General features: G+C 43.5%; 1 protein-coding gene across 4 annotated transcripts in view; it reads right to left on the reverse strand.

Moving 5' to 3' along the window:
* MYLK (myosin light chain kinase) overlaps positions 1-17,685 on the reverse strand; it is a 381,040-nt gene that overhangs the window by 94,622 nt on the left and 268,733 nt on the right. For all 4 annotated transcript variants that reach the window (XM_078146743.1, XM_078146744.1, XM_020985979.2 and 1 more), the window contains exons 17-18: positions 16,157-16,273; positions 1,923-1,991 (exon numbers count right to left, since the gene is read on the reverse strand). In XM_078146743.1, coding sequence (XP_078002869.1) covers positions 1,923-1,991; positions 16,157-16,273 — 186 coding nt within the window. The remainder of the gene's footprint in view (positions 1-1,922; positions 1,992-16,156; positions 16,274-17,685) is intronic.

Here is a 17,685-nt window from a genome sequence, read left to right on the forward strand (position 1 = left end):
GCACAGTACAGCCATTCCTTATGCCTGAAACACACACCTCTGCTTGTTCAAATCTTTCTTTTCCTGCAAGACTTAGCTTGAAGATGCCGCCTCCTCAATGAAAATCTCCTTCATTCCCTCTAGCTAAAAGAGGGAATCTTTACTTCCTCAAATCTTACAGCACTTTCACCTGAATGTCTCCTTTCTCCTTTTGCATTCTTCACTATATCACATTTATTTATGTATATATGTCTAGGGATAGCTAGATGGCACAGTGGATAGAGCACCAAGCTTGAAGTCAGGAAGACTCATCTCCCTGAGTTCAAATCTGGCCTCAGACACAAATCCCTTAACTGTTTGCCTCAGTTTCCTTACTTGTAAAATGAGCTGGAGAAGGAACCACTCCAGTATCTTTGCCAAAAAAACCCCAAGTGGGGCCATGAAGAGTCAGAAGTGAATGAAATGACTGAACAAGATAACATGTCTTACTCCCCCCCCCATTATACTGCAAGTTCCTTATGGATATGGACTGCATTGTTTTTCATGTAGGAAGACTTGGAATTGGGTAAAGAGGACTAACTCTGGTGTTAGAAAACCTGTGTTCAGATTGTGCCTCTGACGCTTACTGCCTGTGTATCCTTGGGTAAGTCACTTACTTTCCTCAGTTTCCTCATTTGTAAAATAAGGGACTAGATGACTTTGGAGGACTGTCCCAGCTCTGGATATATGAGCCTACAATTATCTTTGTGCTTTTAACTCAGTGTCTTACACATAGTAGGTACTCAATATAACATTTATTGAATTGAACCGTGTCCATTTCTAGCTGGCATTCACTTTGTGGTCTTTTATGATCCTTTGATCTCTCTTCTTCTAAGACAGGCTGCTGTTCATCCAATTCTCAGACATTTACAATTATTTGAAAGCTCTTAATTATTATTTCAACCTGAGATATGTTTCCTCATCATTTCTATCGAGCAGTCCACGTTTTCTACCTTATGGAGCTATATGGAATCTCAGAGCAGAAAGGGACTTCAGAAATCATCTAGTATGACCCATTACTTTAATAGCAAATCCCCTCTACACCATTCTAAATAATCAGTCATTCAGGCTTCCCTTGAAGACTTCTAGAAATAGGAAACTCACTGCCTACCAAGGCGACCCATTCCATTTTTACACCACTTTTAAGAGTTAGAAAGCTTTTCCTCCTAGCATGGTCAAATCTGCCTCTGAAATTTCAATCATAGCATTCAGGCTGGAAGGGATCTTAAGTGCCACCAAGACTAATCCCCTCATTTTACAGAGAGGTGAAGTGACCTGCCTAGAGTCAAACTGTTTGGCAGAACTCAAACTCAGGTCCTTCTGGCTCTAAGTCCAACATTCCATCCAGAGGCAGCTAGGTGGCACAGTGGAGTCATAAAGACCTGAGGCCACAGACACTTAACTTGTGTGACTCTGGGCAAGTCATTTAATACCTGTGTGTCTCAGCTTCCTCAATTGTAAAATGGAGGTATATATAGCACCTCCCTCCTAGGGCAATTGTAGGATTAAATGACATATTATTCGTAAAGTGCTTAGCAGAGTGCCTGGGACATAGTAAGTGCTTAATAAACACTTTTTTCCTCCTTTCTCTTGTCTATCTACTGTGCTATCTACTCTAGCCCTCTGGGGCCAAGCGTAAGAAATCTCTTACAATTGATAACCTTTCAAACATATGAAGACAAGTTATGCACCTCTCCCAAGACTCTTTCCTCTGTGTCTAGGATTCTCATTGAGACTCTTACCATCCAATATAGGCATTTATTCCTATTAAATTCCACCTTGTAAGATTTAGCCCAGGTCTGAAGAATGAAACTTTACTCCTTCATCCCCTATTCCACAACCAGGGACCTCTTAGGCAACTCTACTATGGCAGAGAGAAGAAACAGAAAGAGGAGATCACTTACTTTCAGTTCCAAGGACAGGAGGGACTGAGCTCTTAGGCCGTCGAGATTTCATCTGAGTGTGTGGAGCATCTGGAATAACATGAATAACAACAATGAAAAATAACCATGGAGTTGGATACCAAACCAAGTGGCTTCTGTGGGTTGAGACGACATGTTTCTGCCTCCCACACCCCGACCTCTACCCAATCTATGGTCTCTTCTTCCTGTTCATTCCCGAGGACTTCCTGAACAATGTGTAGAACATGTGAAGATGGATGGCCATCATCACTGGCTGGAAATGGGACACCATGCTAGGCAGGGGGCTGACCAAGGAGAATCTCCTTTGTAAATCAGATTGAGAGAGAATATTAGGTTCTTGTACTGAAGGGCACACTGGGGGGAGGGTGAATAGTGCTGGTGTGGGTTAACTCTGCTGCTTGCAAAAGAGTGGAACTTTGGGCCAAGCCAATTTTGCATGAAATAATTAGCTAGGGCTTGGAGTCACCCTTGTTGTCAGTAAAAGGTGTCCCCCAAAATCTTAAAGCAGTTTTAAGCTTTAAGATCATTCTTGCAGCATTTCTTTCCTTATAGTTTGGCATTATGGGAATTGGGGGAGGAAAGAAGGGGAAGAGTGCAGTATTTTGATGCAAGGCTCCAGAGATCATAGGATCAGTATAGACTTAGTCCTGAAAGGGTATCTCAGAGGCAATTAAGAAGCCCTCTTAGTCAGTTTTAAGCCACTAAGACTTTGGGAACAACCACACCTTACCCTGCATGCAGGTTCTGGGCTGAACATAAGCCATCCATCCTAGACCAGGAATGCACTTCCCCCCTTTAGCTCCACCTCTTAGAAATTCTGGCCTTCCTTTCAGGTTCAACTCAGGCATCACTTCCTCTTTGAAGCCTCTCCTCGCCTCCCCCCAGTTAGTATTCTTTCTTTTCTTCATTTTCCTTGTGTGTGCTTATTTCTGTACATGTTGTAGTTAGCCCCACTCTCTCCAACCACATAAACTCCAGGGCAGGAGCTGTTTTGTTTTTTTTTTTTCCTCATCTTTTTTTGCCCACTGGGTGCTGAAGAAGGAGAAGAGGTGCTATCCTTGCCCTTCAGAGAACCTTGGGAGTGAAGAGATGGGCACATACCCAAATTTGTGTCAAGATGAAGATTTATTAGGGCCAGGTCGTGGGCTTCATATGTGACAATGAGTCATCGTTCCATGGAAAGAGCTCTGGACTTGGGGTCACAGGACTGGGGTTCAAGCTATTTAACCACTCTGGGCCTCAGTTTCATCATACCCTCTGAGGTTCACTTTCAGCACTGTCTATGATGATTCTATGAGTCTATTACACAACTATTACATCTCCTCAAAGCAAAACCTTGCATTTTCTACCCCTCAGTTCCCATTGTTGTTGTTTTTCAGTCACACCTGACTCTTTGTGACTCCTTTTGGGGTTTTCTTGGCAAAGAGTGGTTTGCCATTTCCTTCTCTAGCTCCTTTTACAGATGAGGAAACTGAGGCAATCAGGGTTAAATGACTTGCCCAGGGTCACACAGCTTGTAGGTGTGTGAGGACAGATTTGAACTCAGGTCTTCCTAACTCCAGGCCTGGCACTCTATCCACTGTACTACCTAGCTGCCCCTCAATTCCAATAATAACAGGCTATTGAGGAGAACTAATGAAAGGATGATTTTAGAACTCCTCCATGTTCTATATTTCAATCTTAATTTTCCACTTTAATGGGAGATCTAGGGGAAAGGGGAGAGAGATGGTAAGTGAGTCAAAATAAGGGATAATATGTATCCTGTTCCCTTCCACTAGTAAAAGGATCTGTTGGGGGGAAAAAACATACAGAAGGACTGGGTTGAGTGGAAATGGACAGTGGATATGCTTCTTTACAGGTTGGCTATATTACGTTTAATAGGCCCTAACATTCCATTCACTACCCTGTCTCCTAGAGATGGTCCTTAAGGATGGTACTGGATATGTGTGGTGGGGTGTATCAAGGGATGGGTATGGAATCTGCCTTTTCTCTCTTTTAGGAAGTCCCCTTCCTATCATTTTCCTGCTTGTGTTTGGAAGCCCAGTGGGAGGAAGACGGGGGTGGGAATTTCTAAAGGAGGCTCTTGCCACATTCCTGTGGCTTGGCATGGGGAGGAGTTTGGGGGGGTGTTGGGGTCCGTCCATCTTTGACTCCACCTCTAGGACTGGCTGGGGGGATGGTAGGGGACAAACTGGCTGTTGAAACAGAACTCTCTGTTCTCTGTGTTTGCTAATCTTAGTCTCTGGTTTAGTTTTTAGACTGGTCCTGGAAAGGCATGGTGGGGGTCACAGTGACTCTGCCCTACTTGCAGAACTCATTCCTTCTCTTGTTCTTTCTTACTCTATAGGACCTTGGAACACCCCTTACATTGAGGTCTTAATACTAGCCATGCTTTCCTTCAGTCTTAATGATAAAATTGCTGTCCATGACACAGGGATGGATGGAGGGTTTAGTTTATGGGCTATCGAGAACCTTTGACATGTGCTTGTCGGCAAGACTCATGCATATTTTTTAAATGGTCCACAGTCTCTGAAGGTTTCCCCTGGTTACTGAGGAACCTGTCCCTTCAAATAAGCAGTAAACAAGCCTACAGAAGGGGCTAAGGTTAATACCATGGGGATTTAGAGCTAGAAGGGACTTAGAAGTCATCTTATCCAAATCCCTCATTTTACAGCTAGGGAATTGAGGCCCAAAGAGATTAATTGATTCATTTGCCCAAGGTAACGCAAGCAGTAAGTGGAATAGCTAGGATTTGAATCCTAGGTCCACTGGCTTCAAAATTAGCATTCTTTCCCCTGTGACATACTGTCTCTATGTAACTAGAACTTCCTATCACTGTGGGATTGGCTGGGAAGGAAATACTAAGCTAGGTGAAAGGAGAGAGACTTTGAAATCTCTTTTCTTGGATGTCTTTTATTTCTTTTTTTTTTGGAGGCAATCAGGGTTAAGTGACTTGCCCAGGGTCACACAGCTATTAAATGCCTGAGGCTGGATTTGAACTCAGGTCCTCTGACTTGAGGGCCTTTGCTCTATCCATTGAACCACCTAGCTTGTCCCATTCTGAATGTCTTCTATTTGAGAAAAGCCATCCCAGAGCTTATAATGCTATGTCCCCCTCTTCACTGCCACCTCACCTGAGAAGGGAGCCCTGATGGCTACCACTAGAACTTTGGTGTGGCCATTCCAAACACCCCTCCCCCACCCACTCTCACCCCATTCTGTACTGACTCCTGGGAAGACCTCTATCCTTGAGGACTAAGTAACCTAGGGCATAAGGGCCCTCGCCCAACTGGGAGTCAAATTATTTAATAGAACACAACTGTGATTGCCCCAATTTTCCCATCACACATTAATACACACACACACACACACACACACACACACACATACACGAGTATACACACCATTAATCAGTACTATTCTTATTTAAACAAAACACAACACAACACCTCACCACAGAGTCATCTGTCTAGTTCCCATCAGGTCTAGGGTTTCCAAATTGAGGGTCAGGACCCTCAGGGGTCACAGGGAATATTCCAAGAAGGTCATGAAAGCCAGGGCTACAGAGTTCCTGATCGCCTGATGGGTAGTGGTAGCAGAGAACTGTGAACTCTAGGGATGGGGTGAGCCAGCTTCCTGCCTATCCTGATCCCTCCTCCTCCCTTCCTTCCTGTAATATCTACTTTGGTGCCAAGAGAAGGCCATAGTCGTGGAGCTCCCAGCAGCTGCTGGGTGACAGTGCTGACTTGTAGAGGCGGACTCTGGGAATGGGGGATGTAGGGACTGCGGAACAGAAAAGCTGGGGAACCTTGGCTTAGAATGCTTTTCACAGCCTTCCTTCTGATGAGTGAGCCAGGTGGGAAAAAATAAAAGGGGAAAGATGAACTCTGTTTTACAGATAGGTAAGCTGAGGCACATGATGAGAAATGTGATGGCTGTGATAAGAGCTCAAGATTGTGAAGGCTCAGTTCAGGTCCTAGGTCTGAAGAAAGTCATGCTCTCCCCAACTGGGACAGTGACTTGCTTCTATATAAAAATGGGCCATGCGCTCTAGGGCAAATTCAGGCCCTTTGCTGCGTGATATCATAATGTTGTGTGCCGTCTGGTGGGACAGCGGATAGTGCACTGCGCCTAGAGTCAGGAAGACATGAATTCAAATCCAGATTCAAACCCTGACTAGCTGTGTGGCTCTTGGGCAAGTCACAGCCTCTGACTGCCTCAGTTTCCTATCTGTAAAATGGGGATAATAACAGCAAGTACCTTGCAGAGTTGTTGTGAGTATAAAAAAGTGCTTATCACAGTGCCTGGCACATAGTAGGTGTTATATAAGTGCTTGGTCCCTTCCCTTCCCCAGGTGGCTAATCAAGGACAAGGAGTACCTGTGAGGGGGGAAGGAGGCGATACAACTATAAACCTCACCTTTCCAGGCCTCAGTTTCCCCAACAGTAAAACCAAGATAATACTATTCATCCCACCTCCCTCACAGGCTTGCCTCAAGGAACAACATAATACAGAGAGAACACTGAAAAGCATAAAGCATTATACATATGCGTGGCGTACTTATTGGTAATGATTTGCACGTTCCTGCAGCACAGACTGTTCTCTTGTACTGGGATATTCTGTCCTTTTTTCTCTCCCAACCCACATCATCCCTGCCCTCTTCCAAACCTGCCTCCAAAGTGGCCAGCTCCAGGGAGCCTTCCCTAAATAACTCTATTTACTCTCCACTAGGTCTGCTCCCTGACTCTGCACCTCCTCAGTATCACACCCTTAGCTTACTTATTCAGCTGAACTGGTTTATCTCTTTTGCTTTGTGAGTATTTTTGAAAGTCTTATGGAAAAAAAACCGCATATACAGCTTGTTGTCTTGTCTAGTCATGAGGAGTATAAGGGGGTCAACAGTCTAAAGGAATTGTCTCTCCTCTCTGACGGAGGGCGGCCTGAAGACATAAGCTGTGGACCTCCTCCTTCTTCTCCCATCTATTACCCAGGACGGGGATCCTCTCATAGCAGAGCACGGTCAGTGCTGTTGACTGAGGGACAGATTCACCTCCGTGAGAACCAAAGTAGTGAGTGGGCTGGAAGAGCTGTTGTGTTTAATCAAAACCAGCTTTGTGTTCACACAGCTGCCCAGGGGATAAAAATAATAGTAATAAAAAAACTTTTTTTTTTCCAAGCAGCTTGTATTTTCTGTCTATTTTAATCATTTTTCTGCTGAAACTGAGCTCCATCTCCCAATCTGTGCCCCAGGGCCCAAGTCCTTTGCTGGCCTGGTCATGCCCCGAAATAAACTTGGGAGAGGAAAATGGAGGTGTGGGGAAGTGGGGGGCTGCTTCTTACAGAGGAAAACTTGTCCTTATATGGCTAATGTCTTACCCCATTCCACTCCTAGGATGGCTCTGTAGCCCAGCTCCCCAGGGGCAGGGACATGTTTGTTCTGCACCCACTCCAACCAGCTGATACCACATGGTCAGATCCCAGGCAGGGAAAATGAGGCACTGAGAGAAGTAAGAAGGGGTCCAAAGGGGTCCCTAGGGGTCCCTATGGAGTGGCAGGGCAAAAAAGTCTGAACTATGTATCTGTCTCCCTATTGCTAACATCTCTTTCTCCCTCAGTCAACCCTCTCTCCCTCACCCTGGCTATAGGAGGAAGGACTGAGGAGAGAATGAGTAACCATACATTTCTTTTTAACCCTGGAAAAGAGAAGACATGAGGGTACAAAGAACATGGAACTCTAAGTCTTGCAAAGCACTTTTCATATATTATCACATTTGATCCTCACAGCAACCCTAGGAGATAGGTGCTATTATAATCCTCATTTTACAGAGAGGAAACTGAGGCAGAGAAAGCCAAGTGACTTACCTAGAGTCACGGAGCTAGCAAATGACTGAAGTGAAATTAGAACACAGGTCTTCCTGACTCCAACTTCAGCACTCTATCCACTTCACCACCTAGCTGCCTCAAAGAAGCCATAATAGCTCCTTTCAAATTCCTGAAGGGCAGACATATGGAAATAGGCTTATTCCATACTTTCTTAGGTAGGACTACCAAGAAGTTATAGGTAGAGAGACAAAAAAAAATATAAGAAAAAATTTAATAATCAGTATGGATATGTAATGATAGATTGGGCTATCTTGCTCCGCTCCCCATAGATTGGGGTTATATCACTCACCATCAATGGAAGAACTCAGAGTGAGTGACCACCTGCCATGGATGCTTATAAAGGAGATTTCTGCCTTGGGAGGAAGTTTGAAGTATATTATCTCCTGTGGTCCCTTCCAGATCCTAAAGCCTATTCTAAGAAAGGTTTCTATGCTGTTCATCCTTACTGATGCTGGAACTGAGAAACTGGATTCATGCTGGAGCAGGAAACACTGATGTTAGACATTTGGAAGAACTTTCAGACAACAGATACTTTTACCAAGCTAGGTGCTGGAATCTCTTCCAAGAGAATTTCCATAATAACCCAGATTCTCATCTTTCTTGCCAGACTATGAAAGTTTAATGATCACTGTTCTTCAGGGGTAGAGAAAGGAATAGGTATGATCCTAGACCTGTGACTGTTTATTGAGGTCAGTGGAAACAGCTCAGGATTTAAAGTCAGAAGACCTGAGTGTGAATCCTGGCATGGCCATATACATACGCAGTACCTTGGCTAAATCACTAAACCCCTTTGGGGTTCCAGGTCCTCAACTATAAAATGAGATGGGAGTGTACACAGGGAGTTGGGCTTGATGGCTTTGAGGGTCCCTTCCAACTCTGAATCTACGGGTCTATGATCCTCACTAACTCTGTGAATTGCTAGGTAATAGTAACAAATCAACAATCACAGCTGACATGTATAAAGTTGCTACATGCTTCTTAGAAATACTTTATATGTACATTCTCATTTGGGCCTTACCACATCTCTGTGAGGTAAGTAGTACAGTCTTATGCCCATTTTATAGCCATTGATACTCAGAGGCAGCTGGTGGTCCAATGGATAGGGCACTAGACCTGGGTCAGGAAGACAAGTTCAAATCCAGCTTCTGACAATTACAAGCTGGGTGACTTTGGGCAAGTCACAACCTCTGTTTGCTTCAGTTTCCATTGTAAAATAGGAATTATAACAACAGCTCTCTACCAGGGCTGTCGCGAGCATTAAATAAGATAATATTTGTGAAGCTCTTAGTCCAGTCCCTGCCCTCAGGTACACACTAGGGGGTTAAGTGACTTGCCCAGCATCATACAGCTAGTATTATGTGTCTGAGGTTGGATTTGAACTCAGGTCCTCCTGACTCCTGAGGCAGTGCTCTTTCCACTTCGCCACCTAGCTGCCCCTTCCTTCCTTCTTTAACTGACTTGCCAGTGCTCACCAGGTTAGTAGATGGCAGAGTTGGCAAAGTCTTTGACCTTCTAGAGACTTCAGTATCTTCATCTGTAAAATGTAGGTGGGGGACATCTCCAGTCGTCCTGATCTAGATCTGGCTCTGGAGGTGAAAGTGAGGCTGGTGACCTTCCACAGTTCTGCCTCACTTAAGTCCAATTTAGTTGCAAGTCACAATATCACCTCCCTGATGCCATGGTCCTCTTCAAGAATGGAGGACAAACAGCAATGTAGGTAGTAACTGTACCTCTCTTAAAAGAAAAGTCATGAAGATAGCTGAGACACCCTGTCCTTCTGAAAAAGATTAAGAGAAAGAGCTATGGTTTCCTCAGCATGAGGGCCTCCCTTCATGAAAGCAGACTGCAACCTGTTTATGACTAGAGAATAAACATGAGAGAGCTGTCTGAGCACATGCTGGTTAAGTGAATTGACCAGAGTCACAAAGCTAATCATTCAGAGTTTGGATTGGAATTTGTCTTTCTGATTTTAAGTCCCAGCACTCAGTTAGACAGTCAATAAGCATTTTTGAATGCCTACTGTGTGTCTGGCATAGTGCTAGGCCAGGGGGGAAACAAAGAAAACAGTCCTTGCTCTCAGGGAGTTTGCATTTTAACAGGGCCAGCTCCTATCCAGGAGAATGGTCATAAAATGTGGTATGTGTTATCAGATGTAGGTATTTTTGCTTAATTGCATTTCTTTGTTACAAAGAGGGGTTCATTTGAATGGTCATTTCTCCTAAATGACCATAATATAAAGAGAAAAGATATTAATACAACACATTTTTAAAAAATAAAATGCATCCAACATTTGGAGATTGGGGCGGGGGAAAGAATAGATGGTAATATAAAAATTAGGGGCTATGCTTAATAATAATGTTCAACATTTTATTCTGTGTGCTGGCATCATTCTTGCACATAGATCTGGTCTGTTCAAAGATGTTCAGTGGCTCCTCACTGCCTATAGACTAAAGCTTCGACTCCCGAATCACCTTCAAGGCCTTCGAAAGTCTGCCAGCATTATTCCCTGTGCCAGGAATGCTGCTGCATCACCCTTTTCTCCCCTTCAATTCTGACCCTTCCTTTAAAATCCAACTTCAATCCTTAAGTTTCCCCTGCTTCCAGCTTCCTCTACCATATTGGTATTGACACTTGGGCCTCCCATAATGTTTTAGTTTTATATCTCTCTTACTCACTTCTGTATCACTTATGTACATGTAATGCTGGGTATTAGATATTTCTGTATTGGCATTCTACTCCCTGACTAAAATGTAAACTCCCTGAGGGCAGAAACCTTAACTCTTATCTAAACTTTGTTTCTCTTCTATCAAAGGTGCTTAAGAAACATCTATCCCTCAAATAAGATTTTAAGTTCCAGGAAGGCAGAGACTGTGTTTACTTTTTTGTACAGTTAACAGCTCAGTTTGCACACAGTAAACACATTTAATAAATGTTTAGTTATCGTGCTAATGGAAGAAAAAAGTGGTCAAGATAATAGAAGACAACAGATAATCAAACAGTTATTACTACATGGTTGTGTACCATATTATGTGATAATGTAAGCAAATTGAAGACTTGAAATGATGTTCAGTTCAGGCAGATGTGAGTTCACACACTCTGAGGAAAACATGAGTCTAGCAGAGGAGGCCAACCTGAGGTAAAATACTTGTTGCAGATAATCTACAAAATGGTTTTTGGATAGAATGGAAGCAGATCTGGCCTTCCTATGGTCTCCAAAGTGTGGTCTGAGGCACCCTCCCCCATTTGCAATGGTCCATTTGTTCAGAGATTCACCTCCCACCAGGCCTGCCATGGTGTTTAAAACTGCTGTCATGAAGGGGTACTTCTCTGAGGCCTTCTGAGAGGTTTGCACTTTAATTAGGTTAAAATATTGTGTTAGTGGGAGGGATAACACCTTAACATAGATACATTTATCTTGCTGTGGTTTGTACTTTGTTCTAGAAGAGGACCATGACTTCAGGAAGGACACCATGATATGCAAGTGGACTGGATTTAAGCGAGGAAAGACAGCAAAATCACCAGCCTCACTTTCTCCTCCACAGTCATCTGGGTCCAGTGGCAAGACATAGATAAGGAGGACTGGAGATGGCCCAGCGTACATTTATCTTATTAACTCCATGAGTACAACTGTCACCAGGCAGAGAACAGATACCCTCAGGAAATGGGACAGCACAGGTAAGTGAGAGAAATGATTTTACTATTGTATTAACAACTAATCATTAATTTGGGATCCAGGCTTTTCTCTTTTATTTCCTCATTTATGGCCCAGCCCCCATAAAAAGTCAGTCTCTGAAGGACGTAACTGATTGAAAAGATTGTCCTATCCCTCAAGGAAACATGCTCTTCAATTCTGGGCTGGATCCCACCCAACTAGCAGACCTAACTTCTGTTTAGAGTGTAAATAGAATCCAGTCAGGCAAAAAGAACCCTTGGGAAATGAACCCCTGTCCTTGTACCCCTTCGTTAGAGTTCAGGGTGAGCCAGCTCATGAAGGAGAAAACCAAATGGAGTGGTCTGGCTGGAGATGGATTCCCCCATCCAGATTGCTGGAGGCTGCTAAATCTCATCATGACCAAGCCATGTTCTCAACAGGAGGAGCTGAAGACTTCTAGCCCACCTCCTAATTAAATGTCCACCAATCAGGATTGATTTTCACTTGTCAGGGAAATTCCCTTTCAAAAAAAGTATTTAAGGCTTTCTGGTTCTCCATTGATTTGTATTGGGTTACCAAGAAAAACCACTGAGTATCAATTTATTGTTTGCTGGCTAGCCTAATTAATAAATTGATTATTAATTACCCAGAAACTCTGTTTCTTGGATTTTGCATCCGCTACATAAATCTGGATTTGGAGGAGGGTGGAGAGAAAGGATCCACATGGGGAGGGCTGGCAATGCTAAGGTGCCCTAATGGGGGATCCAGAAGGAAGGCACTAAGCACCTAGTGTGCTGAGAAGAGGAAAGGGAGTGCTGGAAGGGGGAGAAAGAGAAGCCAAGAGAAAAATTATGCCTGCTTCACAATTTTGTCTAGGATTGGCTCTCGGTGGAAAAAAAATTAAGCAAGAAACATGACTAGAAATCTGAAAAATGACTATGTGAGATGCTGACATACCTCCAAGAAGAGGGTGGAAAAGAGAAAAGATAACAAGAGCTTGGTGAAATGAGCCTGTTGGCAGAGTGTTGGGATGGTGGTTAGTAACAAATTGCCAATGAATTAAGAGTTAATTCACATTATTCTATGCTCTTCCTCTTATGACTTCCTTTCTTCTTTCAAAGATCTCACTCCCAAGTCTGCAGGCCAAAGCCTCTTTTGAAGGACAATATATAAATAAAAAGGGTCAGCAAAATTAGAGAGAGCAGGGGAACTCATCAAGGAGACCATCTGAGCAAACAAAAACCCACTTTTGATCCAGAATGAATTTTCAATACCTATTTTAAAAAAATCCTCAAATATACAAAGACTGACTGAATGGAAAATAAAAATTTATCCTCAAAGTCCTTACATTAACAGTCACAAGCTAGCTAACTTGTCAGGAACACTTTTAAGGGAATTCCTAGATAGGAGAGGAGATTGGATTTGACATGAAAGGAAAGGAGGAAATAAGCATTTATTACATGCCTATTATGTGCCAGGCACTGTGCTAAGTAAGTGCTTTAACAAATATTATCTTATTTGATCCTCACAAATAGCCAGAGAGGTAGGTGCTATTATTATTCCCATTTTACAATTGAGGAAACCGAGGCTGAGGTTAAGTGACTTGTCCAGGGTCACACAGTGTCAGAGGCTAGACCTGAACTCAGGTATTCCTGACTTCAGGTCCAGGGCTCTAGCCACTGTGTCCCCTTGAGTGGAAAGATGGTTTCATTTTTGTCTCTATTTCTAGTGCCTGGCATAGTTCTTGGCACTTAGTAGGCACTTAATCAATATATTTTAATGAGTAGATTGAAGGTTTCTTTGATGCTATAATTATTCTATAAGTTTTGCAAATAAGTCATTTACTGTTTTTAACCAAAAGGTGCTAACCACTTACAAATAAAATGAATTGCCCTTCAGCTTTTAGGGGTGCAACACGTGAAGATGTGACACCATCAGCAGAGAAGTCACCAGAAACTAGTGATATTAAGGACTTGGATGCTTCTAGATTGATTTTGATCAGCTTTGGTTCCTTTCAGCTGCTAGACTAAAGATTAGTACTGAGGATGTCAGAAGGTGCTTTCCACTCAGTAGCAGTGGATGCCATAGCTTTTAGTGACCACCTGCAAACCAACATAGACATTGCCTCAGTACTCAGAGCTAGCAGCCCTTGGCCTAGGATGAAAGGATCTCTAGCCAAGGAGGGAAAAAAACGTGGGTAGAACAACAGTCAAAAGAACCTTAACTAGCTATTTTGGTCTTGCAGTAAATAGCAATAAATATTATGGGGAGTAGGGGATAGACACTGTGAAATGCCCCTTAAATGAACTTTGCAGTTCATGATGAGGAAATAATCCAAGAAATAAGGGGTGGGGAGAATTATTTACAATGGTGGGTCATGGCTGATAAAGGAGTACATATGCTGCTTCTTTGCCCCAGCAGCCCAGCCCCAGTTATGATTCTGATGGCGACCTAGCAGTCCTACTCAACAGCATCTAGTTTCACACCCCCTTCCACTCATACTCCCCACTAGATCACCTAGACTCTTCTCATCATGAGTTATCCCTTGGATTCTGCATCCTCAGTAGCAAATACGCACACAGTGGCCCATACGCACAAAAGTCCTCAAATGGAGAAGAGAGACACAATTATGTTTCTGTTTCTTTTCATCCACACTCCACAGGTCTTGAGGTCAAATACAAACTCTATATATGGAGCTTCAAGGACCATCAAACATTACTTTAAATCCCTTTTCCAATATTGACTATATACTCAAAGCTAGGGGAAAAAACAAAAATGAACAAACCTGCTCCCTATCTCTGACTAAACTGAAAAGATTTAGCAAGCAGACAATGTGTTTCCCCCTACCTGGCATGCTGGGCACGACTAAGTCCCAGCTCTGAACTCACCTATGCCAGGGAAACTCACGCCATTAATTCCATTGACGTCTGGTCATTGTTCTCAGGATTAGGTGGATCATTTACTCTTTTCTCAATGCTGCATTGGAAAGATCTTTTAATTCTTTTCCTGTGGGTGTGTCATCTCCCTTGACAACCATGGGATGACTATTCCATGTCCCAGCCTCAAAAAAAGTTCTATGCAGAGTAGGGATCTGGATGGCCACACGCTAATTGGACTGGGGCTGTGTTCCCACCTGGGAGAAGTCAGGAAGCTGAGGAAATCATTGTTTCAGCTAGATGGCACAGTGGATAGAACACTGGGCCTAGAATCAGGAAGACCCGAGTTCAAAAGCAGCTTCTGAAACTTACTAGCTGTGTGACCCTGGACAAGTCGCTTAAATCTCCGTTTACCTCAGTTTCCTCAACTGTAATATGAAGATAATAACATTACCTACAACCCAAGATTGTTGTGTAGATCACTCTTTGTAAAGCTCTTACCACAGTGTCTGGCATGTTGTTTAGTCCTGTCTGACTCTTTGTGACCCTGTAGATCATGGCATGCCAGTGATGGCCATAGAGTTTTCTTAGCAAAGATACTGGAGTGGTTTGCCATTTCCTTTTTCCAGGGGATTAAAGCAAACAGAGGTTAAGTGACTTGCTCAGGGTCATACAGCTAGTAAGAGTCTGAGGCTGGATTTGAATTCAGGCCTTCCTGACTGCAGACCCACTGAGCCACCTAGATGCCTGGCATTAAGTAGGTGCAATATAAATGCATATTCCTTTCCTCTTCCCCTCCTTCCCTACCCCCAATTCTGACATCCTAGTTGGGAGGGGGGGAGGAAGATAACTCAAACAGATAAAACATGGTCCCCCAGCTTTCTTCTTTCCCTATGTTTGTAAATAATCATTGCAGCATAGAATTAGATCAGGAAGGGACATTTGAGGGCATTGATTCCAACTTTCATTTTACAGATGAGGAAACTGAGTTCTAGACAAGTAATCTGCCCATTTTCACAAAGCATATAAGTGCAAAGAGTGGATTTATGAATTAGTGTTTCATTACAGAAATACCCTCAATCATGGGTAGTCATTCCCTTCTTCAGTCAACCCTCACTGCATCATTACCAAGTTCCCACCAGGTGCAGGGACAACTACATGTTGACTCCCACTGCCATACCTGTGCTGGTGGTATCCCAGAGCCTTCTCACTCCATTCTAACCCTTGGACTTAGTATTCTCTTGGAAGGAGACTCCATTACTCCCCAAAGTCCTCTGGGCCTTGCCATCTGCCCTCCTGGTTTTCCTAAGTACTCTGGCCTTTTTTCTGTCACAAACATGAACATGATCCCTTCTATATGTATTGTCTCCCCCATTAGAATGTGAGCTCCCTGAAAGCAAGAATGGCTTTCTATTTGTATACCTTGTTCAGTTGTGTCCAACTCTTTGCACCTCCATTTGGGATTTTCTTGGCAAAGGTACTGGAATGGTTTGCCATTTCCTTCTCCAGCTTGTTTGACAGATGAGGAAACTGAGGCAAACAGGGTTAAGTGACTTGCCCAGGGTCACACAGCTAGCAAGGGTCTGAGGCCAGATTTGAACTCAGAAAGATGAGACTTCCTGACTCCAGGCCTGGTGCTCTATCCACTATGTCACCTAGCTGCCCTTTGTATACCTTAGCCTTGAGCATAGTGATTCTCGTATAGTAACTCCTTGATGAATGTTCTTCTGTTCTATTCCCTTTACCTTCCATGGGGATGGAGGGAAGGGAATGAGAAAAAGGGAAGAGAAGCAGTTAAGACTCACCTTCCACGGTCACTTGGCAAGAGCTCTCGGCTAGACCCACGGCATTCTTGGCTAGGCACTTGTACACGCCGTTGTCCTCGGGCATTGCTTTCTCAATGGTGACAGAACACAGCGAGCCTGGCAGAAAGAATGAGAGGTCATGGAATGAGCCATGTGGGGGAATGGTCCCCCCCAGAATGGGTGGGGGGAATGATACCCCAACAGGAGTCCCTGGAACCATAGGGTGATAACTAAGATTTATTTATCCTCATTGGCAATTATTGGAAATTCACAGAATTGCCCTATTACTATTCTATATTCTTTTTTTCCTCATTCTAGATTCTTCTCAGAAAGTTCTACCAAATAGTACTCTAACTATGAGGAAAAATTTTCAATTTGCTAGTCATGCTTAAAACATACTAGCCGAAGCACCTGCTCCCAGCCCCCTCTCATAAGCTCTTCATTAGGATCAGAGGGCTTTGAGATAGAAGAGGCCTTAGAAACCATCTGTTTCATCCCTCCCTTTCTAAAAATGAGAAGATTCAGGCCCAGTGGTATGCAGTGATTTGTTAAAGGTCACAGAAGTAATCTAGCTGGGATTTGAACTCAGGTCTGCAGATTCCAACACCACTGTCCTACCACACCACATAGCCCTGGGAAATGGAGTCCTGAGGAAGGAGAAGAAACAATTTCTGCTTTGGAAGAACTTCCATTCTAACACAGAAAAAATGATCCCCACTCTGGGGAGCTCATAATCCAACGAGGAGGAGTTAAGGCATCCACAGAGAACATAGACATAAGAGACTGATACAGATAGAATAGGGAAAAAACCCCTAATTGGAGAGATACTGAGCTATAGCAACAAATGCTAGAAAGGCAGTGAGGTGGTGCAGTGGATAGAGTTCTGGGCCTGGAGTCAGGAAGTCTCATCTTCCTGAGTTCAAATCTGGCCTCAGACACTAGCTGTATGAGCCTGGGCAAGTTACTTGACCCAATTTGCCTCAGTTTCCTCATTTGTAAAATGAGTTGAAAAAGGAAATGGCAAGTCACTGCAATATATTTGCCAAGAAAATCCCAAATGGGGTCAGAGAGTCACACTCGAATGAAAAATGACTGAACCTCTCTCTCTCTCTCTCTCTCTCTCTCTCTCTCTCTCTCTCTCTCTCTCTCTCTCTCTCTCTCTCTCTCTCTCTTTCTCCCTCCCTCTTCCTCTCCTTCTCCTCTCAATGGGATTAGATAGAAAAAGGAAGATATAGAAAAATACAAGAGGAAGGCTTTAGGTTAGATATCACAAGCAGGAAGTGAAGGTTCTGGGTGAGATACATTAATAGGTGAGTAAGGGAAATTGTGGAAGCTCCTTTGAAATGACTGACTACCACCAAGTTGGGAGGGTTCGGGTGTGATTTAGGAGACAAGAGAATGGATGAAATGAATTCTAGAGCCTAGGAATTTGATGCTATTATCCAGTGTTAAGAAATGAACAAAATTAAAAGGAGATGTCCCATCATGCTGGGCCTAGGGCTAAAGGGCCAGTGATCCAATTCCCACCA

The sequence above is a fragment of the Phascolarctos cinereus genome, unplaced genomic scaffold (assembly GCF_003287225.1).
Source record: "Phascolarctos cinereus isolate Bilbo 61053 unplaced genomic scaffold, phaCin_HiC Scaffold_726;HRSCAF=1367, whole genome shotgun sequence".
NCBI classification, from domain to species: Eukaryota; Metazoa; Chordata; class Mammalia; order Diprotodontia; family Phascolarctidae; genus Phascolarctos; species Phascolarctos cinereus.